This window comes from Emys orbicularis, chromosome 16 (genome assembly GCF_028017835.1).
Source record: "Emys orbicularis isolate rEmyOrb1 chromosome 16, rEmyOrb1.hap1, whole genome shotgun sequence".
Lineage (NCBI taxonomy): Eukaryota > Metazoa > Chordata > Testudines > Emydidae > Emys > Emys orbicularis.
This window is the reverse complement of record NC_088698.1, coordinates 17,029,285-17,057,114: the sequence shown is the minus strand read 5'-3', so window position 1 is coordinate 17,057,114 and position 27,830 is coordinate 17,029,285. Positions and strand designations below refer to the sequence as shown.

The following is a 27,830-nucleotide window of genomic DNA, read 5'->3' as shown; positions in this document are numbered from 1 at the left end:
TTTCCATCTTTCTTTTTTTCAATGAAAGCGTGAGCATTAAGCTTTCATTCCAACCTACATCAGGGAGGATTCAGTATTACAACTTTATTTTTCTGTTTGTTTACAGACCGGTGTACCGGGCTTGGTCCTCCTTTCACATACGCCAGTTTTGCACTGGTAGAACTCACTGACTTCAGTGGCATTACTCCTGATTAACACCAGTATACCTGGGCATAATTGGGTCCAGTGAGTCAATATCTGGTAGACAGTTTAAAAAGGAGTTTTGGGAGAGGAAAATTGCAGGCATTGTAACCGTGAAACTTTAAGAGATTGATGTGTGACTGAAACAAAAGTCCAGACATGACCATTTATTGATCCTTGTGATTTTTTTAAACATGAAGTTTTTAAAGACAAATATCTGCAACTTAAGTTGTTAGTTTGCAAAAATATGTAGACCTAATGATGCACGTTGGATGCATATTAATGGTACGTATTATTAGGAAAGTGTCTCTGGATATTTAGGAAAGTCTCTATCATTTTTCCATTCAGTCCTTGCAAAAATCTCCTTCATTCTCATGCATTTCAGTGGAGATGAAAGCTGTGTACCTATTTCTCTCCCCATATATGCTTATTTATAGTTTTGAAATGTTACCAAGTAGGATTAATAAATTCTGTATCTATTAAATGAATGTTCCATTTTAATCCCCACTCAGTAAGGAATAGCCTTTGTAAAACTGAGATTTGGAAGGATATTTGTACTTCTGCATAAGTTTTCATGGCAATGTCTGGCATATGGAAAGTTTTAGCAAAAACTTTCCTATTGGATTTCAACTTTGTCCTTTGGTTTGGAGATGTGATTAGCTGAAAGCATGAGTCGAACAGAAGTAGGTTTTTTGTTTGCCTTTCTTGAATTAGTCAGCTTTGTGAAGGCTATATTACTTCCCTTTATTAGCAGAAACAGACTGATATCTACAAAAATGTACTTCACCCTCTGATGTCAAAGACTAAATTATTATCCATCTAAAAAAATAAAAGTAAATCTAGAATCCATTTGTTTCTTGAATCACTCTGTTTTCAGTTGAAATCACTGGTGTGTAAATGTTTTGCTTTGTACAGTGCTGAATGTTTCCATGAACCATTTTTAAGGGCTGGTCTACTCTACAAAGTTCTGCCACTTTATCTGTGCGGGCACAGTTCAAGCAGAAACACCCCCATCCCCCGGAATGTAGATGCTGTTCTGCCGGTGTCAAAGTGCTTATGCTGGTGCAGCTTATTCTAGTTCAGGAACTGAAATAAGCTATACTGGCATAGGTACCTATATATTAGTGTAACAGCATCTAGTGGGGGTTTTACCAGCATAACTGTTGGCAAAAAATCACACCCCTAATTGACATAGTTACATTGTTAAAACTCTTAACTGTAGACTAGCCCTAAGATATTTTGCATTGTTTACCATGTAAAACCTACATTTGTGACTTCTGCTGCTTTGATTTGGTATTCGCCTTCTTTCTACAGCTGTGATTCAAAATCAAGGTGAGGTGATAAGACAAAGAGGGTTGTGGGTGCTCAGTCTCCCCTAGGAATAATGCCCTCACTGCACTGTATGTGCCTGTGACATAGTGAATAATATGAAAGTAAATATGGAATGCAAAAAGTCTGGGGTGAAATTCAACTCTGTGTAGAGAGTCGACACCAGGGCTATGTGCCCTTTAAATCCAGTTTAAGCCCTATTTTGAGGTTTTATGTGCTGCATTGGCCTTGCACTGCCCTCTGCACTGGGGTGGTGTTGTTTTTTTCTGTCAGAAGTAGATTTGCAAGTTTAATGATATTAACACGTTGTTCAGAATGAATACTATCCTATTGAATCTTTACACTTATAGTTTATGTAGATGATTAATGAACACATATCGTATGTCTCCTGTATATTATATGGCCCAGCAGTTTCAACCACTCTACCTGTTTTAAATATAACTGCGTTTAGAAAGGTGGTATAGCTTTCTGTTTTGATAACTGCTGAGTGAGTCCTAACCATGTGGTTACATTGTATTCTCAGAAATGTTGTCAGGTGAGTAATTTCCTCTTCATATTGTTTTATGATTTAATCTTTTGGAAATGTTAGTCTGCATGAGCAGCACCCGTAAACTACTCTCACTTGGCTAATAACCATTGTTTCTCTCTAAGGCACGCTTTGGAACTTGTCATCCTATGAGCCCCTGAAGATGGTGATCATTAACCATGGTCTTCAGACACTGACAAACGAGGTGATTATCCCCCATTCCGGATGGGAGAGCGAGCCGAATGAGGACTCTAAGCCTCGGGATGCTGAATGGACCACGGTCTTCAAGAACACATCTGGCTGCTTGCGGTAAGATGGGAGCAGGGATTGTGCTTCTGTGGTTTGTAGCATCTTAATGTATGTTTAAAAAAGTGGTTTATTTACCCTGACTTTGAAATCAAATATCCTGCATCTCTTTTGCAGAGGTGCACTTAGGAGCGCAATATGGGAGGCTCTCGTTTTGCCACAGATTCTCTTGTACTAGAGCCTTGTAAGTGCTGACATTCCAGTCGCATTTGTGTGAGTGGTTGGTCATTTGTGTAAGATGGAACATTATAGCTATAAATGTTAACCTTTCCCTTAGTGGGGGCAGTGCTTAAAGAATGGTGATTTCCCGAGTTATATCCCAAGAAGGAAATATGCCTTTGCAAGCATAGTCGTAAGTGCTAGGAATCCAGCTTTAATCAGGTGTGCTGGGATCAGTAGGCTGATTCTGGTCATTTGTCGAGTCCTTTCCTTAGTTGCCCATTTGAGGGTTTTTTTTATGACAAGTTTTCTAAATGAGTCAGTTCTTTGACGCTCTTCTTGCACAAGTGGACTTTTATTCCCAGCTGGTGAGGGAATGCATAATATCAGTGTTAGCTCTTTTTTTATTGATTTAATCTAAAGCTAGAAGACTTCTGATTCAGATTTATCTGCAAACACCCTAGGTGAAGATATTGACTAACTTGATTTCAGATTGCAGTGAGTGAGGAGCTGTAGGATATATATTATGAACCTGTCAGAGATGCACATTCAATGTAATTCATAGGTGTTAGCTTTAGATGCAATTTGCCTGCTGAGCATTAAAGAACCAGTTCCCAGTAAAAAAAGACCTTTGATTAGGTATTATTTGCATTTCTTAAATCATCCACAACTGGACAGTGCGTGTTAGAACACAGGGTCTGAAAGAGCCTTCAGCACAGCCTAAGGTACTGACATTCTGTATAGAGTGACTGACTTTCATTTTGATGTTTTTCCTTGAGGTTTTTGTAAATAGTCTATAAGAGATTATACACTGTTAAATTCAATGTTATGGTGAGGTCTAATAGTTCAAACAAAACTAATCAAGATTCCATATTGCACCTTCTGGTGCACTGAAGTGTACTTCTGTCAGATTTCTACTGATTAATATATCTTCAGAAAGTTGCTTCATTTCCGTTCCTTGGGCTTGCGGTCTCTAAATGGCACTAACTATTCCCATGAGTAATTTCATGAATGCAGAAAGTAATGAAAAGTGTTCTGAAAGGGCCCATTACTGAACTTATTTGCAGTCCCACTGGAGATGGAGGTCCTTTGAGTAGGATCCAGACATCATAATTTTTCCTTAGCAGTGCCTCACTTTCTAATGGTTTTGCAAGAAGAAATTAGTTATGGTGAGGATAAAAGGATTATCTGAACGAGTATGAGATTCTCTAATGATTGCAGACAAAAAACTGATTGTTAATAGATTAACCTGATCCATGTCATAAATTTTCTATTAGCACCTGCAATGCTCTGATCTACTTGAAGTTCTGCATTCCAAGTGTGGTTTTTGTTTTTTAAATTAAGGTGCTTCTTTTGGAGGAAAAAGAACAAGAATTTTATTTCCAGGACCCAGCTTTCTTCAGCATAATGAACATGGGCATACAGAGCTAGTGTAGTGTTAAGATCTGCTAGCTGCAGAATTTCACCTCACTTTTTAGATAACTAAAGTGGTCCTGTTTTATGAAACTACTTGGCAATGTAATGGCACTCAGTAATAAACATATGTGGTGCCTACTGCTAGAGCTGCGCATGAAAATGTATTGCAATCCTCATGTCTACAGTCTGTCTTCTATCACTATTGCATGTGTGTGGGAGGGCGGGGGGTAATATCTATCTATCCTTTTTTTTTAATTCAGAGAAAGCTAGTCTTTGGGAATGCTGAGTATGTGATCCAGAGAATTTGTTCAGGTAAATGGGGAAAAATCTGCAACAGTTAAAGAAAGCAATTTATCAATCTTTTGTTTTATAAAATTGGTGTTGGAATGAATAGCCATTGTGCGGAGAGAGGAGAATTGTTGTGATAATATAACCATTTTTATCCCATTGCTATCAGGAGGCATTAAAGGAGAGGCAGGATGATCCATACATAGAGCAAAGGATTGGTGTAGGGACGTGGGCTCTTTCTGGGCTCTGGGGTTCTCCTTCTGTATTATGTGGGTAATGATACCTATCTTCTGTAAAGCACTATGAGATCTATGGGTAAAAAGGGCTATATAAGAACAAAGTGTTATAATGAGTGTTGGAAATCTGTTGGAATCTATAATAAAATTCTCTGCAGCTCATCATTAAATGTATCACCAACATAAGATGGCGAACACCATCAATAAATTGTGGTGTTTTAGCTGGCTTACGCTGCAGCCATCTGTTTGACATCCATGTTAAAGCCCCTTTGCCGGCTCTTCTGTTGACGCAGCAGTTGGTCATAGAAATTCAATTTTGGGTGAATGGAGCTAATTACAAACTGTAACACACATTTACCATTTGCAAAAATACATGATCTTATTTGTACTTTGGAGTTTATTCCTCTTGATTGTTTGCCAAGCCCACCTTGTCTTCTCTGCAGGTGATTGTGAAGGGAACACTGCACTGCTCTCTGAATGAACTAACTGAGAAACGAGCAACTATTTTGACAGAGCTTTTAAAAGTAATTAAGATCACTTGGACTCAGCAGTGCCAGTGCACAGCATGCGTATTACACATGCACAGCTGCTTTTAGTTCAGTATTTTTCAGGAATGTTAATGAAATTTACCAACTAGTGTGGGTGGCTGTGTGTCAAACTCCTTGCTTCACTCTGTGAATTGCTGCTGTGTTAGTCCGTGCTTTTGCTGATGTTATTTACCTTGCACTGATCCACAGATGGAGAGGCTGGGGGATTGGTGATACGAACAGTGATATTGGGCATGATATGTGCATTGGGTGAGGGAAGGAAGGATACTATGGTTGAATACCAGTGTTTAGACTAGAGCTAGTGTCTCAGCTGAGAGATCTACGCTGGAGCTGCTTTTTATTTAGGCCTTGCAGCACATGCTACCTACTTCTTCTAACCTTGTGAAGTTTAAAAACAAACCAAACCAAGATAAGGAGCCTTATGATTTAGTGCTAGACCTCCCATTCACTAAGCTGGCAGGAATACTTAAATTAAGCTTGATGTTAGCATTAGCCATGATGGCTGTACGTAATTGTATTCAGCAATCCATTCCGTAACTGCTAAATCTAAGTCAGGGTTTAAGAAAACCCAAATGGTGGTGCTAAGAAATACGGGATATAACTGGCAACTTGAGACCAGCAAGAACTATAACGTCCCTCTCTGTCCAGAAGCCTCAATAAAGAATCCACTTGATATTTGTTTCACCGAAGTCCTGTCTCTTCTCTGCCATAAGTCACATAATTCCTGGACAGCCTGTAACCAGATGAAACACTACTCTGAGCTACCAGGGAATACTCAAGATCTTGAAATGCCAAGTAGGGAGCAGAGGAAGACAGGGCTTCCTATCAACACTTTTTGTTGACTTTAGAAACAGATATTTGTTGTTTTGGGGGCCGCTTTTATATTCATGGGGCAAGTTCATATTGTTTGTATCCCAATATTAGACTGAAATATGAAAAGCATGTTCCATCCATCACCCTAATCCTAGCCACTCCATCTTCACTCTGTATGCAACCTGCCAACAGTTACGTCTTCGAATGGCGAGAAGGAAAACCTCGGATTTCATTCTGTTAATGCAAAACTTGACAGTTACAACACTGTGGCCAGTAACTGGGGTTGCTGCATGCCGTCTATATTTCACCAGGAAACTATGTCAAATATTCATGTATTTGTGGAGATGATGCTGATTTTCAATTCTGTTTTGTTAATCTTCCTCCTGGTCCAAGGAACGATAATGGCTTCACTTATTGGGTCAGATTCAATATCTGATTCCTGAGAAAGGGATGATCATCTGACAGATCAGAATAGTCATAAGCCTTTTGATACTAATCAGGAAGTTGCACAAAATTTGGTAGTTCCCTTTCTCTCTCAACATGGCCACCAGGATAAGGGAGTGTTGAAAATCTGGGAATGCGTGATGTGCTTAACTTTTTTCCAGGAGTGTTTTTGCTGGACTCTTGACCTTCAGAGGCTGTATCTCAATTTTAAGGAATTTGGGTATTACATAGGGTTAGACTTTGGGATGTTATTTCCATTTTGTCAGTGTATATTTGGAAAACCCAAGGTGATCCCATAAGTAGTCTGAACCAAGTCCCAATGATCCGAGCAACACTCCTTATTGAGAAGGTTCTATTATAGGGTATATCTATATATTAAAGTGCTGTTTGTGAATGAGTATCTCCAGCTTTCTTAAACAACATGTTTGATGATCTGAGCTGTAGAACACCGAAATATAATCACCAGCCCATTGCAAGCCTCCCTCTTTGAGCAACTTCAGCCTGATTTGCTCATAAACCAGCAAACCACGGATATGTTGCTGTCCTTTTCCTAGCTGCAATAAACAATGTACAGCTCTCCTCCCCAAAAACGTTGTTCTGAAACTATTCTGTTATGTGGGGCTGGAGAAGTGGGACTAGGAAGGAAGAAGGGAACTTGCCAATAGAATCAGTAATAAACACAGGTAGTTCTCTTATTTCATTTGGTGTGCAAATTTGATGTCCTCAAACTGATTTATTCTTTTAGGAGTGTGGAAAAGGAGATGTCTCTTTTAATTACTGTCTGTCTCTTTATTATTTAATTCCTGCCTGGTTTTCCAATCCAGAAACATTTGCTTTTAAACTATACTATAATCCAGTTTAAATAATGTTCTGACTTGATGTATCTCTTAAAAAGGCCATTTAGCAATCCTTCCTTCAACTTTGACTAAGACATTAAGGCTCATTAGTGGAAGGGTACACTGAATGGGATCATTCCGTGAGAGAGATGAAATTTAGGTTAACCTGCACTCGTTAACTCAGTGCCAGAGACCTTCAGTGTTTCTCCATGTTTGTGCTGAATTGTTTCTCTTTGGCTTGTTTAGATAATACACTGTTTGCTCTTGGTCAGGAGTGGAAATGTGAGACCTTTCGGTCAGAGTGTGCTGTCACAATCAGACTTCCTTTTCATTTCCTGTACACTTATACATCATGACTCTGAGTCTTATAGAAACAATAAGGCTTTTAACGGCTTTAAAAAAATTAATTAATACTGTGCTTAATTACCATTTCCCTCTATTAAATTACCATTCATTCTCTCTTGCACCTTGCAGATTTTTTTCAGTTTTGAAGGGGAAAAGAGTAAAGTTTAGTTCCTAAATTGCTGATTTTATAGCATGGATCTTGTGCTAAACTGACCTGATGTCAACAAATATTTAAATTAGTTCACTTGCATAGTAAATCGATGAAAAGTGCTACTTTTCCAGGTTACCATCTGCAGCTTTTCCTGTCAATCCTTCTACTACATAGAGACTCCTGCTCACAAACAGCCCCAGGAGTCAAAGCCTGGCCATGGATGTACAAGTGCATAAAGAGAGACCCTGCCTACTTGACTTCCACCAAAAAATGAATTCTCTACAAAACAACCTTGCACAGAATGGCTGGCTGTTCACCGTGAAGTTATGGAGGAAGGATGGTCCAGTGGTTAAAGCACTAGCCTGGGCTGTAGAAGATCCAGGTTCAGTTCCTGCTCCATGACAAACATCCTATATGACCCTGGGCCAATCATGTAGTGTCTTTCTGCCTTAGTTCCACATCTGTAAAATGGGGATCAATAGGGAAATACTCTCTCACATGAAAGATTGAGGCACTCGGATACTATGGTGATGGGGGCTTTATAAGTACCCAAAGTAGGTAAATGTTAATAGCCCCCTCCTTTGGAATCAAAATACACAAGAGAATATGGGAGTGTGTGTAAATAATACTCTGATCCTTGTACAGTGTTTCAGATGGTGCTGAGAAAAAAGGGGCTCAGCGGAATGTCATAAATTCTGTATTGTGGCTATATTTTGTTCCAGGTGTATATTTAGTATGTGAGAGTTTAACAGTCTTCCTCGAGAAGCCAGAACTCCCCTGAGCCTGCAGTGCCCTCGCTCCTCCCCCCCCCCCTCCCTGCACGCCACGAAACAGCTGATTGGGAGGTGCGGGAAGGGAGGGGGAGGTGCTGATCTGCGGAGCTGCCTGTGAGTGGGAGGCACTGGCAGCAGGGCGGGGGAGATGCGGGGGGGGGGAGGGGAGCTGCTGAAGTATTATTGTGGCTCTTTGGCAATGTACATTGGTAAATTCTGGCTCCTTCTCAGGCTCAGGTTGGCCACCCCGTGCTAGAATGTCACAGGAGGTTTGTCTTGCCAGAGGCGGAGCGTGCTGTGTTCCCATTCCTGGCGGTGGGGGACCATGCTCAGTCACCCAGATAGCCCCGTTCTGTTACCTTTTCCAGAGCCTGATGTCTGTGATTGTTGAATTCCAAGGAAAGAGGGGAAAAAGCTATGTAAAAATGCACCAGTTATACCCTCTATGCCTATTCATAATGATTAATGTATATCTTTTCTCCAAAGAAAAGTGACTGGGAATTAGTTTTCGAAATGAATTACTTTCAAACTTTATCTGTCTTCCAATACTGCAAGCATAATGATAAATACATGATAACAGTAGCTTTATATTTCTCCTATCCGCCCTCCCACCTACATGAGGCAGCATTGAACTCAGACTGACAGAAGTGGAAAGGCAACAAAGCGTAAATCTTGGATTGGGGAGAGCTGGTTGTATGAGCTTCTTCTAAATAGCTCTGTCTGGTGAAGGAAAGGGCATGGGAGGTGAGACACCGGGGAGATCACTTCAGTACTGTCAAGGTGCCGTTGGCTTGCGTCAGGGGAACGTTGAGTAATTTGCCTGTTGAAGCATGGCAGGACAGAGAAGGTATTTAGATGAAGCTTTTCAGATGCAGACTTTCTTAAAATGACAGTGAATAAATAATTAAGCTTAAGTAAGTAGTCTACATTTTATACAGAGAAACATCATTCCATAACTCCCATCTGAGGGCTAGGAAAGGGTCCAAGATGTCCCCCCACTCTGAAATGGGATCCTCTGACAAAGCCCTTTGGATCATCTTTCTCCATTTATCACCCCATTCCCCTATGCCACTATGACAGCATATTTCAACTGGCATCCTTTTAGCCCAGGAAGACTGAACAGGGCCTCTTTCAAAACATATCATTGCATTACAGTCATACAGAAGAGTAGTGTCTGAGTGACACAAAGTGCCACTGAATTATTGTGTCCCACCGCCACTGTTGTCATCTCCTCATCTTCACACATGCTACTGATTGCGTGACGCATTGGGTTAGTTGCCTGACCTTGTGTCTTAATCAGTGTAGTAGAAAATGGAGTTCAAAAAATATATATCAGACTTTGCTGAGAAGCAGGTACATTTTGAGCTGCACTTTCCTCAGGGAAATAACTTCAAAAAGTGAGGAAAATTGAATTGACGACATTAAAACAACTTTTCCAGGCAACTTTCTCTTTAGGGACAGCAAACACTGAACAAACTGGAAAGAGGGTGAGGTTTATCTGTAGAGTGCAGGTTCAAAAAACAACAGTTAGACTCCTAAGGAAGTATAATAAAGAGGAAAAAGCTAAGGCAGTTTCTTAATTAGCTTACTGATACTGTACAGGATCATAGCATATGGCTTTCCTGGGGCTTATATGATGAGTAGAGCGTTTAATTCCTGCTAGTGAAGAGCTGTTAGAGTTCTGCCTGACAGTTCCTGATGTTTAGCTTGTAATATAGATAAATTATGCATAGATTTTTAGTAGCAGAGACATAGCCTAGTTACATGCAACCTTAATGCTTTACAACGAAGTCTAAGGTCTAAATTAGAGTTGTACACTTGCGTATTGCCTTCTGTCATTTCCTTAGGAAGGAATATAGGCCCCTTACCTCTTGGCTCTAAATGAAGGGAACTAGAAAATGTATGTTACTATGGTTTGATGAAAAGTGAGTTCACAACAAAACTCACCAATACCTTTTGGAACGGGGTTGATGTAGAAAGTGGGCAAAGCTTACATTATTCCGGACACCTAATGGATACAGAGGCCTTCTGTTTTTACACAAAGTAATTCAGAGATTCTTGTCACATGGTAGGACAAACAGAGCCTTTTACCCTTCTCTCAGTGCAAAAAACGGAATAATAATTTTTGAAGCTAAGCAGCTGCCAGCCATTCCAGTATTCTCTTGCAGCATGTTTCGGAGCAGCTCAGTGTTACAGAAGAGCAAAACAAGGCTCCCACAACTAGGTCATATTAAAGGTAACCAGCAAATATTTTACAAAAGAAGTAGTACATGTATTTTTATGTGCTGAATGCCCCAAGTAGCAAAGGGCAAATCTCTCAGCTGCAATTGAACTTTGTCCAGCTATGCTGGAAGGACAGGAGGCAATGGATGTGGTTTAAATTAGGATGCAACTTTATTATCTGGAATATGTGGGATCCCAGCAAATAAATTGTACAGTGCAGGGTGTCGTCATTTCCAGAATCCTTTCCATATACACTTTCCAGTCTGGTCCCAGCCATCCTGCTGCTGTAACCCTGCCACTCTCCCCTTGTATGAGGGTTAAGGGGCCTAGAAAGGAGGGTGGTTGACTCCCTGCCATACCAGACATAGGCACCTTGAACCCCCTTCCTCAGCAATTTTAATGGATGCTTCCTTTACCAAGCAGTTTTATCAGATCACCTTATCCTTTCCATAATAAGTATCTGCACTGCACATCTGCCACAAGCTTTACATAAATTGTGACATTTATAGCCTAATCCACTTGCCCCATCCCACCAGGTCCCAAACCCTCTTTGCCTTGGCCAATCTGGCGGTGAGGGAAAAATTCTTTTCCAGGCCCCAAGAAAAGGGGCGGCTAGCGTAATGCCCAGACATGGTCACGATGAAACCCAGTTCTTTAACTGCTTCCGTGAGTGGGAAGATGGGTGTCGCCAGGCCATTCAAGGTGAAAAGGGGCTTTACAGGAACTACACAGGGCATAAATACCCCGTCTCTTCTGCTCAGCTGGGGGAGTGCCCCTCTCCCCAGTCTAGCTGTGCAGCTTCCTGCTCCTCCCCACTCAGCACTGCTAAAGTCTCTTTCCCCTTTTGCTCCCCTGCTGTGAGCTGGAGAGGGTGGCCTTAAAAGGGCAATGACCCCTTTCTTTCCAGCCTGCTGGAGGAGACCCCGTCAATTATATTGATGGGGCAAGTATCCTTCTCTTCCGTCCAGCTGGCCATTGGGCCCATCGCTTAAGGTGTGATGACAACATTGTTAAACCATGCTGCTGGCTATTCTGTCCTTGGTTATCACAGGGAGCTCCTTAAATCAAAGAATTGCGACTTGAGAGTGCGGACGGCAACTGCGAGCTTTCTTGACTGTGTCTACACTATGTAGGTTTCTCCAGAGCACAGACTAAACTCCCTGTTACAGCACTTGGCTGTTGTACAGCCGTTTGCCAGTATTTGACCAATTAAAAAACAGTATAGATTTTGAATAGATAAAAGGGCCCCTGCCACGTGGGGCAGCCACTGCTGCTGAAGCTGTATTCTGTTGGGACTACCCCAGTATTTACGTGCTGCAGTAAATTCTGCCCAGATCCATTCTCCACGCTGGATGGCTGTCTCCTGCAAAGCCTCCCCCTTCAAATAGACCTCCTGCTCTCACCCGTGGGCTTTGGCTTTCTCTCAGGTTTCTTACCATCACCTGACTTCAGACTGCTCAGATCCTGACCTTACTGCTCTCTCCTACTATTGGGTAGCCTTCTTTAATATCCGTGACCTCTCCACAGCCAGCCAGTTCCCACCGGCTTCCTTGTGTCATATGCCACCTCCTGCTGACTGACTCTGTCCTCTCACCCTATCTGATACCAGGACCTCTTTTGCATCACAGGTTCCTTTTCACTTTCTTTTGGTTATTAGGATCCATACTCTCTGAATCTCAAAGTTAAATTGCTTGGGATTCAATGAGGAGTGAAATGTGGAATTCGTCACATCTCTGTCTGAAATGGAAAAAAAAGTTGGCTTGAAATGAGTTATGTGCTGAAGATAGCACTTGCCATTTGGGACATTGTGCAGTAGAAGTACACAAAGAAATTCAGCACAATTTACTATGTGTTCTTAATAATTACAGGTCATCTTTGGCAAACATCTGACAGGATTGTGGACTGGGATTGAGTGTCAGAGCTGATGGGCGGGACAGGCACTACATTAAACCCAGCCTTGCAAAACAGTCGTGGCAATTTATCAGTCCGGGCCTGGAATTTAGCCACCTATGTTGTGCTGGTAGAAGTAATGGAGCTAATGATACTTTCCTCACCAGTCAAACAAGAAGAATTTTGCAAGACTAATTTAAACTGCTTTCAGAGAAACAGAAAGACAGTAGCCTAAACTGTGTGGTGGTTGGCAGAACTCATGCACTGCCCCAGGCACAATGAAGCCAATCGCTTCAACTCTTGTTCAGGTCTGGGTAATTCTCCCAAAGAAACAGTGCAACAAATGAGTGTCCCATATGCCATACCTATGCCAAAAATCAAAGTATTCCTTGGAGTCCATCAAAAAAGAAAAACCAATTTAACTTTCTCTTCACAAAAACTATCCTCTCCGCTCAGAGAGGCACGAGGGCACTTTAAACAAAGTATTTTTCATGACTGATGAACCAGCACTGAAGTAGGATGGTGACTGTGTTATTCCCTAACATTCTGCTCTCCTGTTTCTTGGACAGCTCTACATGATAACAAATGATACTACTTTTCAGCAAGATGGCTGACACCAGCAGTCATTTTGGAAATAGAAGTTTTACTAAAACACATTGTGTATAACAACTCTGGTAACTTTCTCCAGACCCGAGGAAGAGCTCTGTGAAGCTCAAATGCTTGTCCCTTCCACCAACAGAAGTTGAGCTGATAAAAGATATTATGTCACCTGTCTTGTCTCTGTAAATTGTAAGTCTTTCTGTGACCCTTTGGTCCCTACCTTTTCACATAATCCTGTTTAACTATCCTGAAACATGCTGCTTGCCCTGTGAATTTTCAGATTGCCAGGGGAGAATGAAACGGGAGGGGGATTGCTTCTCTTCAAAAAAAAAAAAAAAAAAACACACACATTTTTTTTTTTATTTTTTTTTTGCATTGAAAGAATGCAAATTAAGTGCCATGCATTTAATCACTATAAAAATCTTGCTGTTGAGGATGATTTGTGTGTGGCTCTGATAGCAGAGGCTGCACACCTATCCCAGAGGTGGTAAAAGTCAGCCCTGTTACTGCAGACTTAAATGTTACATTGAGACTTGTATATAATTTAGAGGCCTATGTGATTGTCATTACATTCATATCTAAATCAAGGATGGATTCCTCACATCCTCCTCACTTCTTTCTATAGTCTTTCATAGCAGCAGACCAGATTCCTAATCTGATGAGTTCCTACGCTGGTAGGTATTTACTTTTATTTAACATTTACTCAGTGTTCCTCCGTTTTGTTTTGCTAGGGAAAGCAGATATTTAAACAGCCGTACAAATTCTCTTCCATTAGTCCTGCCTGCAGATCAGTGTGCAAGACTTTTGAGATGTGAGAGAGAATCCAGGTCACTTTCTCCTTCAGCGGAAAGGCGGGGAGGGGGGGATGTCAAATCCAGGTGTGAGATTCTGTACAGTACTGTTTCTGTGATTTGCTGCTTTTACATGTAATCAGTCATGCACTTATACTAATGTGTAAGGTGATTCAAGATTTTGCCGCTAGCAGAATCACTCATTAGGATGCATTCCTGGCTATATTTGTCCTAAGAGCATCTTTATTTGTTAAGATTAATATTGTCCTTTGTGTATTCCAATATAGCTTAAAGGGATACTATGAATATTTTTGAAGTGTAATGTATGTTTGAAGCTCTCTTATTTATACTACTGTAGCCCTCTTTTGGGGAGGACTGAAGAGCAGGAATCAACAAGAAGGCAGAGTTCCTTGTGCAGGGAAAGAGAAGAGTGAAGTATTGAGGACAGACTGACTCTTCAGTATCTCTGTGCAGAACTCTGAAGATGAGAACTCCTCTGGTATCAAAGGGTTAAGGAGATTCATAGCTTAGGGCCAGAAAAGACCATCAGATCATGTAGCCTGAGCTTAGGGTTGCCAATTTTGGTTGGACGTATTCCTGGAGTTTTCATCACATGACATCCTTTTTAATTAAAGATTAATCTTTAATTCCTGGAAACTCCAGGGCAATCCTGGAGGGTTGGCAACCCTATATGAGCTCCTGTATAGCACAGACCATAGAATTTCTTTTAATTACAACTTGTATTGGGCCCAATGAGACTCCTCACCAGATTTTAATAACAGGAGTTCCCTTCCCCCCCCCCCCCCCCCAAAATATTTTCTTATTTTTTAAAATCAATTTTCATGCTGGTGAAAAGTTGCTGCATGAACAGCACTGGAGACAGAAGTCCCACAGAGATGCTAGGAGCGAGGATGCAGCCAGTCAGATATGTAGTAGCTGGATTCTCTTCACCAGTTAGTCACGCTGGCATATAGAAGAAGCTGAAGTATCTTTTTTTTTCTGTACCCATCCATTTGGACAGGCAGTCAGATTTATTTCATCTATAACAATATTTTCCCCTTCATGCATGTTTGAAAAGTCGCTCAGAGCTCTCTATGCCTCCACGTTCAACAACAGAAAACCAACTCAGACTTCGCTGAGACCTCTGAGCCCAAATTCCATGGGCTAGATCAGTGGTTCTCAAACTTTTGTACTGGTGACCCCTTTCACATAGCAAGCCTCTGAGTGTGACCCCCCCCTTGTAAATTATTTAACACCATTATAAATGCTGGAGGCAAAGCGGGGTTTGGGGTGGAGGCTGGCAGCTCATGACCCCCCATGTAATAACCTTGCGACCCACTGAGGGGTCCTGACCCCCAGTTTGAGAACCCCTGGGCTAGATTCTCAGCTTGTGTATATCATCCTAGCTCTATCAAACTTAACAGACATACACTGATATGCCCCAGCCAAAGTTTTGGCCCCATATTTTATCCTGTTTCCTCTCTCATACCCCATGAACACAGACATCAATTCTCCTTTGGTTAGATGTATAAAGGTGTGTTTGTGTCTAAGAGGCGTGGCCAGTGATCAACGAAAAACATAACTCTGTACCTGTTACATATCTGTTTGCCCCGTGTTGCATACATGTCTGTTGCACACAGTTCAGGAATTTCTGGATCTTTAATCACTAAGCCCTGGTGACGCTTCCTCCTCTTTCTCTGGAATGTCGTGCTGTCCAAGCCATCTACAAATCCTCTTTTATGTCTACTGGATACTGTGGAGTATTCATTAGTTTTTATCGGTCTCTTGAAAGGAGTTAGTTTTAGAAGCTCTGTTTAGAGGCTTTCTTTTTGAGCAGAGATTGACTACCCTTTGATTTTCTCCACATGGTATAAATCGTTAAATATGTCAACATAAAGTTTCAGTATAGAAGTTAGCTGCACAACTTGCTTTAGCAAAGAGCTGTGGGACTAAATCTCTGTATGATTTGCTGAAATGTATATTTGAGTGATGTGCATGGCAAAGAGGACAAGATATGAAGTAATAATCCCATGTCGGTTTCAAGTGACCCTCTTCCCCTTTATAAGGTGAGATACAGTGAAAGGGGGAGAGGTATACATCAATATGATATGGGGTGTGGTATAACATGATAATTCTGTTACAGTTTCTGGAGTCCTAAACTATAAGAGGGATCGGCAACCTTTGGCACGCAGCCTGCCAGGGAAAGCCCCTGGCGGGCTGGGCTGGTTTGTTTACCTGCCGCGTCCACTGGTTCGGCCGATTGCAGCTCCCACTGGCTGCGGTTCGCCATCCTAGGCCAATGGGGGCTGCGGGAAGGGTAGCCAGCACATCCCTCGGCCTGCGCCGCTTCCCACAGCCCCCATTGTAAACAAACTGGCCCGGCCTGCCAGGGGCTTTCCCTGGCGGGCTGCGTGCCAAAGGTTGCCGATCCCTGAACTATAATAACAACCAGAGTCCTTGAAGTATAATTCTATCAAAGGCATAACTGAGGTTGCAAACCCTTCAGAGAATGGACTGGTGCAATGTATTAAGGTGTGAGAGGTAGTGTTCTCTAGTGCCTGCCCATAGAGAGGATAGAGAATTACTATTATGAGCTTAAAGATTGCTCCTTTAGCTTCTACCATGGTCTGGTCCACACAGTCCTTTCCTTCTCTGCATTCAAATCTCTCCTGAAGATATGCTTCTCCCATGACAGCGACAAGAAATTAGCCAACTGAGAATGACAAGGTTGAGGGACACTTGCTGGTGAGCTGCCTCTGAAGAAGGGTGCAGAGATAGGATAGGTAAAGAGGAGGTAGAACTGGTGAGAGCAGAAGAGAAGCCAAGAGGAACTTTGCCTCTAGGGATTAGTGCTGAAGGCCATGCTACTCAGAGGAGACTTTGCTCTACACACTTGTGGATAGGGGCCATAAAGGTGGCATTTCCTCACATTTCAGGCCTCCCTATGCCAATCCTGGAGTCGGCTGAGGAGCATTTCAGCCCCAGTGCAAATTAATTCCTCAGGGCTGCTCTAACTTGATCTGGTTTGTAAGGACCCCTATGAGCTGTTATACTGAGATTGCCAGAGCACATCATATTTCAGCCGAGGCTCTTCCCTCCCCACCAAACCCCCCATGCTGGGGAGTCCAGCTGTGTGTGACATAGTGCGGTCCTCCAATCATTCCCTGATAAAAAGCAGCTGGGGATTCCCCTTTTATGTGCACTGCCTGAGCTGCACAGAGGGCCCTTAGTGTAGGGAGGGATCTGGACTCTGTGGATTTAGTCTGTTTATGAGGCTGTTGGTGCACTGTCCCCTCGGGAGCCAGGGATGTTTGCTGTGAGCTGGAATAAACCCTGTTTCATGCCTATAACAGTGTTGTCCCTGGCTGTCTAACCCCCACAATGTGCAGAAACCCGGTGACCCCGCTGGGCACAGTCCCAAACACCAGGTATCTATAACAGCAGGTGTATCTCCATGAGTTAGTTATAAAAAGGGGATCCATCCTGTCAATCGTGTTCCAGGAGGGAAAGTGGAATGTAACCAGTTGTAGTAAACTTGCTGTGTGCTAGTGGTGACATTAAAACCTTGACATCTGGTGACGCTCAGTCCATTTTCTTTACAGCATTAATAATCTTCTAATCTGATTCTTTTTATTTTCTGTAAAAAGCAACAGAGGGTCCTGTGGCACCTTTAAGACTAACAGAAGTATTGGAGCATAAGCTTTCGTGGGTGAATGCCCACTTCATCAGACGCAAGTAATGGAAATTTCCAGAGGCAGGTATAAATCAGTATGGAGATAACGAGGTTAGTTCAATCAGGGAGGGTGAAGTGCTCTGCTAGCAGTTGAGGTGTGAACACCAAGGGAGGAGAGCAACAGAGGGTCCTGTGGCACCTTTAAGACTAACAGAAGTATTGGAGCATAAGCTTTCGTGGGTGAATGCCCACTTCATCAGACGCAAATAATGGAAATTTCCAGAGGCAGGTATAAATCAGTATGGAGATAACGGAGGGAGGAGAAACTGCTTCTGTAGTTGGATAGCCATTCACAGTCTTTGTTTAATCCTGATCTGATGGTGTCAAATTTGCAAATGAACTGGAGCTCAGCAGTTTCTCTTTGGAGTCTGGTCCTGAAGTTTTTTTGCTGTAAGATGGCTACCTTTACATCTGCTATTGTGTGGCCAGGGAGGTTGAAGTGTTCTCCTACAGGTTTTTGTATATTGCCATTCCTGATATCTGACTTGTGTCCATTCATCCTCTTGCGTAGTGACTGTTCAGTTTGGCCAATGTACATAGCAGAGGGGCATTGCTAGCACATGATGGCATATATAACATTGGTGGACGTGCAGGTGAATGAGCCTGTGATGTTGTAGCTGATCTGGTTAGGTCCTGTGATGGTGTTGCTGGTGTAGACATGTGGGCAGAGTTGGCATCGAGGTTTGTTGCATGGGTTGGTTCCTGAGTTAGAGTTGTTATGGTGCGGTGCGTGATTGCTGGTGAGAATATGCTTAAGGTTGGCGGGTTGTCTGTGGGCGAGGACTGGCCTGCCTCCCAAGGTCTGTGAAAGTGAGGGATCATTGTCCAGGATGGGTTGTAGATCACTGATGATGCGTTGGAGAGGTTTAAGCTGAGGACTGTAGGTGATGGCCAGTGGAGTTCTGTTGGTTTCTTTTTTGGGCCTGTCTTGTAGCAGGAGGCTTCTGGGTACACGTCTGGCTCTGTTGATTTGTTTCTTTATTTCCTTGTGCGGGTATCATAGTTTTGAGAATGCTTGGTGAAGATCTTGTAGGTGTTGGTCTCTGTCTGAGGGGTTCTACTCCAGATACTTCCTCATTCCCAAAGCAAAAGGGGGCCTCCGTCCCATTTTGGACCTACGCAGACTAAACAAATTTTTGGTCAAAACACGTTTCCGTATGGTCTCCCTTGGCGCTATTATCCCATCCGTGGATCCGGGGGATTGGTATGCTGCCCTCGATATGAAAGATACGTACTTTCACATCACCATCCGCCCGGCCCACCGGCGGTTCCTGCGCTTCACCATCAACCAACACCATTTTCAATTTACGGTCTTGCCCTTCGGCCTGGCAACAGCCCCGCGAGAGTTCACAAAATGCATGTCCGTGGTGGCAGCTTTTCTTCGGAAAAGAAAGATGCGCGTATACCCGTACTTGGACGACTGGCTCCTTGCGGGCCGGTCGGAGGCTGAGGTCCGCCCCCACGTGACGTTGGCACTGCAGGTGTTCCGTAAGCTCGGTCTACTGGTCAATGTGCCCAAGTCATCACTGATCCCCGCGCAGAGACTGGACTTCATAGGGGCAGTCCTGGACTCGGTGGAGGCACGGGCAAGTCTTCCAGTATCGCGGTTCTTGGCCATTCAAAGGGTCGTAAGCTCCATCCAGCAATTCCCCACGACCACGGCCAGATGCTGCTTGCAACTCTTGGGGCACATGGCGGCCTGCACACATGTAGTCAGACATGCCCGCCTAAGACTCAGGCCATTGCAGTTGTGGCTGGCCCAAACATATTGCCCCAACAGAGACCCCTTAGACCTGGTGGTGACTATCCCAGCTCGGGTGTCGAACTCCCTCCGCTGGTGGCTCGATCGGCAGCAGGTTTGCGCAGGGGTCCCTTTCGCCACCCCGCAACCCACTCTGACGTTAGTAACAGACGCGTCGGACTTGGGTTGGGGGGCGCACCTGGGGGACCTGCGGACCCAGGGCTTATGGTCCAGGGAAGAAAAGTTGCTTCACATCAACCTGAAGGAGTTAAGGGCGGTTCGCCTCGCCTGCCAGACCTTTCACGCTACCATAGAAGGCCACAGTGTGTCAGTTCTGACGGACAACACTACCACCATGTTCTACATAAACAAGCAGGGCGGGTCCCGATCCTCTCCCCTCTGTCACGAGGCGCTCCTCCTATGGGACTTCTGCATAGCCCATTCAGTCCACCTACTCGCAACATATCTCCCGGGGGCCCAAAACAGGTTAGCGGACCGCCTCAGCCGGTCCTACCACATGCACGAGTGGTCATTGAGACAGGACGTCCTGCATTTAATCTTCCAGAGGTGGGGGTTTCCCCAGGTGGATCTCTTTGCCACCAAGAGCAACAGTCAATGCCCTCAGTTTTGTTCATTCCAGCCCGGGCGCGTTGGCAGATGCCTTCGCGATTCCGTGGGGCGGGAGCCTGAGGTATGCCTTCCCTCCATTCCCGCTCATCCACAGGGTCCTCCTCAAGACCCGCAGGGACAAGACGACAGTCATCCTCATCGCCCCGGCATGGCCACGCCAGCACTGGTTCACGACCCTGCTGGAACTATCCGTGACTACCCTGATCGCCCTCCCCCTCCATCGCGACCTCATCACGCAAGACCGGGGTCGCCTACTCCACCCGAACCTACCGTCGCTACATCTCACGGCGTGTTTTCTCTCTGGCTAAATGATACGGAGCACAGGTGCTCCCACCAGGTCCAGCAAATTCTCCTTGGTAGTAGGAAGCCCTCCACAAGAGCGACCTACCTTGCCAAATGGAAAAGGTTGTCCCACTGGTGTGAGCCTAATCACATACAGCCTCTGCAGGCCTCAGTCCCATCGATTCTGGACTACTTGCTGCACCTCAAGCATCAAGGGCTCGCCCCCGCCTCAATTAAAGTGCATCTGGCTGCCATATCGGCGTTCCACCCTGGGGAGTTGGGGGTTTCGGTGTTCTCCAACCCCACAGTAGTCCGATTCCTCAAGGGGTTGGAGAGGGTGTTTCCCTACTCGCGCCCACCGGTCCCTGCGTGGAATCTCAACCTGGTCCTGACTAAACTCATGGGGCCGCCCTTTGAACCCCTAGCCTCTTGCTCCCTCATGCACCTCTCATGGAAGGTAGCGTTTCTCGTGGCCATCACATCGGCTAGGAGGGTATCGGAATTGAGAGCCCTCACTTCAGAACCTCCCTATACAGTTTTTTATAAAGATAAGGTGCAGCTGAGGCCGCACCCAAAATTCCTTCCAAAGGTGGTCACACATTTTCATAGGGGACAGGACATTTGTTTACCGGTGTTCTTCCCTAAGCCCCATTCGGACCCAAGCCACCGCAGCCTGCATACCCTCGATGTCCGTAGGGCCTTGGCGTTTTATCTAGAACGGACCAGGCCATTCCGAAAATCGACTCAACTGTTCGTTGCCATTGCAGCGCAAATGAGAGGCCAACCTATCTCGACGCAACGCTTGTCAGCATGGATTGTGCTTTGCATACGCACATGCTATGAGCTCGCCAACGTACCAGCCCCGGAGATCAGGGCTCACTCAACTAGGGCCCAAGCGTCCTCAGCGGCTTTCTTGGCGCAGGTTCCACTCCAGGAAATCTGTAAAGCGGCCACCTGGTCGTCGGTGCATACGTTCACAGCCCACTACGCGATCCATCATCAGACCAGAGAGGACGCGGTGGTCGGTAGGGCTGTGCTTCAATCAATTATTCCTTGACTCCTACCCTCCTCCAATGGTAAGCTTGTGAGTCACCTAATGTGTAATGGACGTGAACAATCACTCGAAGAAGAAAACACGGTTACTTACCTTCTGTAACTGTTGTTCTTCGAGATGTGTTGTTCACGTCCATTACACTTCCCACCCTCCTTCCCCTCTGTCGGAGTCACCGGCAAGAAGGAACCGAGGGAGGGTCGGGCCGACAGGGATATATATACGCTAGAGCGGGGCGCCGCTCTGGCAGGAAGGGGACCCTGCCAGCCCGACAGGAGCCGCTGAGGGGAAAAGTTTCCGACGTTCGTGCACGCGGCGCGCGCACACCTAATGTGTAATGGACGTGAACAACACATCTCGAAGAACAGCAGTTACAGAAGGTAAGTAACCGTGTTTTACCTTACCCACCTTCTCTTTCTTTTTATTTTAGTTCGTTATATGCTAATGTACTGTTGTAAATCCTCATATATCACTTTTAATGCAATTGTGGCTTAAATTTCATTACTTTAATTCATTAATCCAAGGTACACAAAAGGACTTCTAATATTGACAAGTTGAGTTTTTCTTTATTGATGTATTTGCAAAATATATTTCTATGCATGTCTACATTCATGTTAATCCTAAAATATATAAATAAAGAGAAAAGGGAAATACAAAATCCCTAACATTGCTGAGAGCTAAATCCACAAAATACATGAAATGAACATTATTATAAGTATAGTATCAAAATGAGCCATTTAAAATTCTCTTCTGAATGGGTGATGAGAAGATGGGGGAGGGGAAAAGTTCAGTGTGGAGTAATCTGATCATTTCTTCATTACATTCTGTCTGTTTTCCTTAAGTTTAGAAATAAAAAGAATTAAAATATATAATAGGGGAATAGGAAATAGGACATGCAACTCCAGGTGCTCCATTCTCATTGTATATCTGCCACCCTTCAGCTTAACAAGTAGTGTTCCATTTTAATGTACTTGAAGGCGAAGCATCTATCATCCTCATTCTTATAACTGCTGTAAGGTACCATAGAGAACTTGAATCCTAATTTCAGTTTCACAAAGTTAGAATTCACAGTTGGGCTCTTTATGCTATTGGATTAATACAAGAGGAGAAAAAATATCATACAGAATTCTATTATCCATGCATCCAATGGAAACTCATCCTTGGTATTCACTTCTCCCACTCCTTATCAGCAGTATGAGTATGAGATGTATGTTATGGTTTAAGAATAGGATTTATTTATCACTACATTTTACTTGCATTCTAATTATAGAGAGTTAATATGCTATAACATGCAACTTACAATTAAATGTGTATTCATATTTTGAAAGGTCTCTGAGCAAATGTTTCCTTCTAGTTGTCTAATTAACATCTCAACGTGCCCATAAAGATGTGGAAAATGATTAATTTGTTAATTATATTGAACAATATTGGCAGTACTTCTACTTGAAGAAAAATTGGCTGCGTAGTCCAAATGGAAAAGGGCAGCGATTCCATAACTTGGACTTTTGAGAGAGAACATTTTTAATATGGGATTGTGAAATTCAAAGACCCTGAAGCTGACACATTGGCTATGTTTCTATTGATATTAGTAAATGTCCATCTTTGGTGACAATCACATGGAGAGAGGTTTCTAAAGAATGTACTCACGCGTGGTGCAGAAGCATTTTGCCATTTCATTCCCTTTAATTTTAGTGGAAGTACGGAAGCTAAATTCCCTTTCAATGCTTGGAAAATTTAATTGTAATATGAAATTGGCAGGCACCAGCAGTTAGTTCTTTCAGTGTATGAGATCCAGAAAAGAGAGAGTCCCTGTCTCAAGGAGCTTACAGTCCAAGGAATTGTCTTCACTGCATTGTTAGTTCAAGTTAGTGTATTTGAGAAGCTGCATTTCAGCTAGCCTAGCTCAAATAAGAGTGGCCACACTGCAAAAGGTGACTTGAGCTATGCTGTACACTGCCTGTATACTTGTCACAATATTGACTCGATTGGAGACACTTACTTTCTGGGGGCATATCCCTTGGTTCTTTGCACTATTCCAAGCTGCTCCTTCCAACCTGTAGTGTAGTTCAGGAGAATGTTTGTCAGCGGTGGGCAAACAGATTGTAGTGTTTGCCCAGCAATTTATTACAGCGCACCGTTTCCATTGGTGGTGTTTGTCTGCACTCCAGTGGGAAGCCATGAATCTGATTCTAAACAGTGAGCTTTGCAAAATGCTGATCTTCATACAACAGTCGTTTTGGACACACAAGCACCATATTGGGTACGAGATGCAGTGAAGCAGCCTTTCAGCAGTGGCTTGTCACCCTGAGAAGGTGGTGACATGCTTTCCTGAGGCAAGCATGCAAGCTGCTTGCAGACATGATGGGGGAGTGGACACGCATAATGCAGATGTTCAGAACATAAGAACGGCCATACTGGGTCAGACCAAAGGTCCATCTAGCCCAGTATCCTGTCTTCTGACAGTGGGCAATGCCAGATGCCCCAGAAGGAATGAACAGAACAGGTAATCCTCAAGTGAACCATCTCCTGTCACCCATTCCCAGCTTCTGGCAAACAGAGGCTAGGGACACCATCCCTGCCCATTCTGGCTAATAGCCATTGATGGACCTATCCTCCATGAACTTACCTAGTTCTTTTTTGCACCCTGTTATAGTCCATGCCTTTACAACATCCTCTGGCAAGGAGTTCCTCAGGTTGACTGTGTGTTGTGTGAAGAAATACTTCCTTTTGTTTGTTTTAAACCTGCTGCCTATTAATTTCATTTGGTGACCCCTAGTTCTTGTGTTCTGGGAAGGAGTAAATAACACTTCCTTATTTACTTTCTCCACACCAGTCATGATTTCATAGACCTCTATCATATCCCCCCTTAGTCGTCTCTTTTCCAAGCTGAAAAGTCCCAGTCTTATTAATCTCTCCTCATATGGAAGCTGTTCCATATCCCTCAGCATTTTTGTTTCCCTTTTCTGAACCTTTTCCAATTCCTGTGTGTGTGTGTGTGTGTGTGTGTGTGTATATATATATATATATATATATATATATATATATATATATATATATAATTTTTTTTTTTTTTTTTTGAGATGGGGCAACCACATCTGTGCAATGTCCCTGTGCAGGCCTATGGTTCTGGACTATGATCACAAGCACTGAGTGAATGATCTGGTAGCATGGTTGCAACTCATGGTAGCATGTCAGGGAGGTGATGGCAGCAGACTGAGGCTGGACCTGAACCTGGGCTGGGGCCAGGACCTGGCTGTTCACGCACCTGCTGGCCATAATACCCAGCATGTGTTTGAACATGTCCATTTGCTGCTGGTGCTCCTCACTTTGCTACTGGTGGTCCTGCTCTCTCCTGAGCAATGTGTTCAGCCACCACCTCTTCCCTCTCTAGCATCCTCTCAGCTGCAGTCTGGAATTGCCATTCCTGCTCTAGCGCCTTCCTCTGTAGCTCAGAGAGGAGGTCTGATCTTTTGCCAAAGTCCCTATGCATCTCCATCAGAAGGTCCTCCCTTGTCCTCTTTCTGCTTCTCAGGTTCTGGCAGATGGGCCTATAAAGGAAACAAACAGTATGTCTTTTGCTCATGACAGAAACATTACTTCCCCTTGACTTTGCATCACAGCTAGGCAAAAGTTGCAACTTTTTTCTCAGTGGCATCTGCTCCCTTCCATAATCCAACTTTCCCCTCTGAAGATTCCAGGGTTGCTGGCCATCTTAACAATGGCAAGTGCTTTGCATCTATTCTTAAACCTAAACCTTAAAAATGGTTTGTGGAGGTGGGGGCAGGCCCGAGGCAGCAGAACAGTACCAGTTATGTTCTTAACATTTTCAGGCTGTGGTGGATTTGGAAGATATTAATTTGCTGGAGATTTGTCAGTGGAAGAGACTGCTCTGAAGCAAAATCATTGATATAGGCCACGAAGCTGTTTCGCCATCTTGTGACTGGTGCAAATTAGTGACTGATAGTGAAGAGTGAGATACGAGGGAGGTTGTGCGAAGTTCGCCCTGCCTAAAAACTTGACACAAAGACCAGTCTGATACCCTGCTGTATGAGACGTTCTGCTGCATAATTCCACAGGAATGGAGTAAAATTTGAGCCAACATAAAGAACTACATATAGAAGTAGACAAACAACCCCCCCAGCGTCTCCAAGCTCATCACCAGAAGCATGTTCCCCACAGACCAGGACACACCAAGTCAAAGTGGTACCAGACCAAGAGATGCAAAACCAGCAAACATATCTCCACTGCTACAATGATCAACACCCCGCACAGTACACCTTTCAAGATTCATGGGTACTACATATGCCTATCACAACATGTGCTGTACCTTAGCCAGTGCACTAAATGCTGCACTCTTGAATGAACGCTCACAGGAAAATGATAAGACAAAAACACCCTATTACCTGTGAGTGAACACTTTGTGGAAAAAAGTGATCACTCTATATCTGACCTATCAGTCCTTATCCTCCAAGGAAATCTGCACAGCGCTTTCAAATGATGAGCCTGGGAGCTTAAATTCACATTATTGCTGGACACTAAAAATCATGGTCTTAATAAAGACACTGGATTTATGGCGTATTACAACAATCTGTAACCCACTAACACCCCGTTTTGTTCTATGACTAAGGGGTTTTAATGGGCTAATTCACCTTGAATGGTCCCTTAGAATATGTGCTAACTACTTATGCTAAACTCTCTGGTCGACCTTGTACTTAGGTACCTTTCCCAGACCTGAGGAAGAGCTCTGTGTAACTCAAATGCTTGTCTAGTTCACCAATAGGACTTGGTCCCATAAAAAAACTTTACCTCACCCACCTTGTCGCTCTAGAGAAGTAGAAGCATTCACACACACACACTTCCGGCTTGTAGGCCCTGAAAGGTAGTGCTCTTACTTCAGATGAATTTAGTTGAGAAGGGATTACAGGGTTGGGCTTGTTCTGTGTAATAACTGGGATAAGTATTGTGAATGTAGCTGTGACACATGAGGTTTGAGCTGCAATGGAAGCCCAGAAGAATGAGCTGATCAAACTTCCTATAACCGTCTAATCCAGTTTTCATTCAGAGTTAATAATTTGCAGGTTTGTGGTCCATGCTTTTCAGACACTAGGCAAAGAAGATCCCATGGTTTGTGAGACTTTCTCCAGCAGATCCCCTTTTCATTACCAGAAAACTCCCAGGGTTGATCCACATGTGTTGGGTTCTTCAAAAATGTAGAACAAAGCAGCATAGATTTGACCTTTATTGTAAAGGTTACGGTGCTAAATGTTTCTTTTGCATTTGTTCTTTGTCAGGAATGTAAGTTCAGATGGCGCAGAAGCTCGGAGAAGACTAAGAGAGTGTGATGGCTTAGTGGACGCTCTCCTTCATGCTCTACAGTCTGCAGTCGGCAAGAAGGATACAGATAACAAGGTGATCTCATGTACTATAATTTGGATAAGTGTTTGTATTAGTTATGGGGTCGAGCTCTGACTTCACTAGAAGCTGAGTTTTGTTTGCTTGTGCAAAATAGGCCTGCATTTGTCTAAGGACATTCTGGAAGGATAATCTAGTTTCATAATTTGGGTCATCAGAATGATACCATTGTTAGCTTATCTGATATGAGTAAGGAATATTGGGGGGGTGGGAGGGAAGCAAGTGGAAAGATAATGTTACAGTAAATGCAATGGCATTTTATTATTATAATTACTCTGCAGTTATTTTATGTTCATGCCCTAAGTCAGAATTGGGGCCCCATTATGATGGGCTCTGTATAAAATATAGCTAAGGAGACAGTCCCTGCCCAAGAGAACTTAGTCTTGTTGAGACAATATTGTACATATTGTTCCGAGGCCAAATTCTGTTCTCATGTTGCTCCCACTGAAGTCAGCAACTGTTGATTGCTCTCTAAGGGTACAACTTGGCCCATATGGTTTTACCACATCCCATGACATGTAAATAACTTATGAGGCAGAAGGCCAAAAACCTTCATGTACTTGAGAAATCAGGGAATGTGGTAGAACTTTATTATTCTAAATGCTTTGTTGGCTATATAAAATGTCTTAGCTTTATATTTTTTTCAAACTAATGAGTCTGTCTGTATGAGACCTGCAGAAGCAAACTGCACTCGAAAGCTTTGTCACTTAATCACAGACCATTTTGTAAGTTGTTTTTGAAACCACCTGATGTTTTCCTTTGCAACCTACAGAGAACTGTTAAGGATTAACTATTACTACAAGGTCTGCTTGTACTCCTATTGATTTCAATGCAAGCCTGAAGTTTGGGCCAGAGGAAGTTCAGTTAAATGGGTCTCTTGATGTGGGGGGAAGGGTGTATCGGAAAAGGAAAATGTTTGATGATATAGTAACTGCCCAGTACATCTTTTATAGTCAATTTGAACTTCTAGTAAATCTATATTCTTTAAACAAGATCTGGTGGTGTCTTTGATCAGAGAACCTGCATCTTGCATAGGTGCTATTTATGAAGGGAATTAAATTTAAAACATTGGTTTAATAGAACCTTAAATTAAGGCTTATTTGATCAAATCCACTTTGAAAACTTCA

The 27,830-nt window shown here is 43.4% G+C and overlaps 1 protein-coding gene across 3 annotated transcripts in view; it reads left to right on the top strand.

Annotated features, from left to right (window-relative positions):
• ARVCF (ARVCF delta catenin family member) overlaps positions 1–27,830 on the top strand; it is a 231,435-nt gene that overhangs the window by 143,330 nt on the left and 60,275 nt on the right. For all 3 annotated transcript variants that reach the window (XM_065417503.1, XM_065417502.1, XM_065417504.1), the window contains exons 5-6: positions 2,161–2,344; positions 26,583–26,700. In XM_065417503.1, the coding sequence (XP_065273575.1) occupies positions 2,161–2,344; positions 26,583–26,700 (302 nt within the window). The remainder of the gene's footprint in view (positions 1–2,160; positions 2,345–26,582; positions 26,701–27,830) is intronic.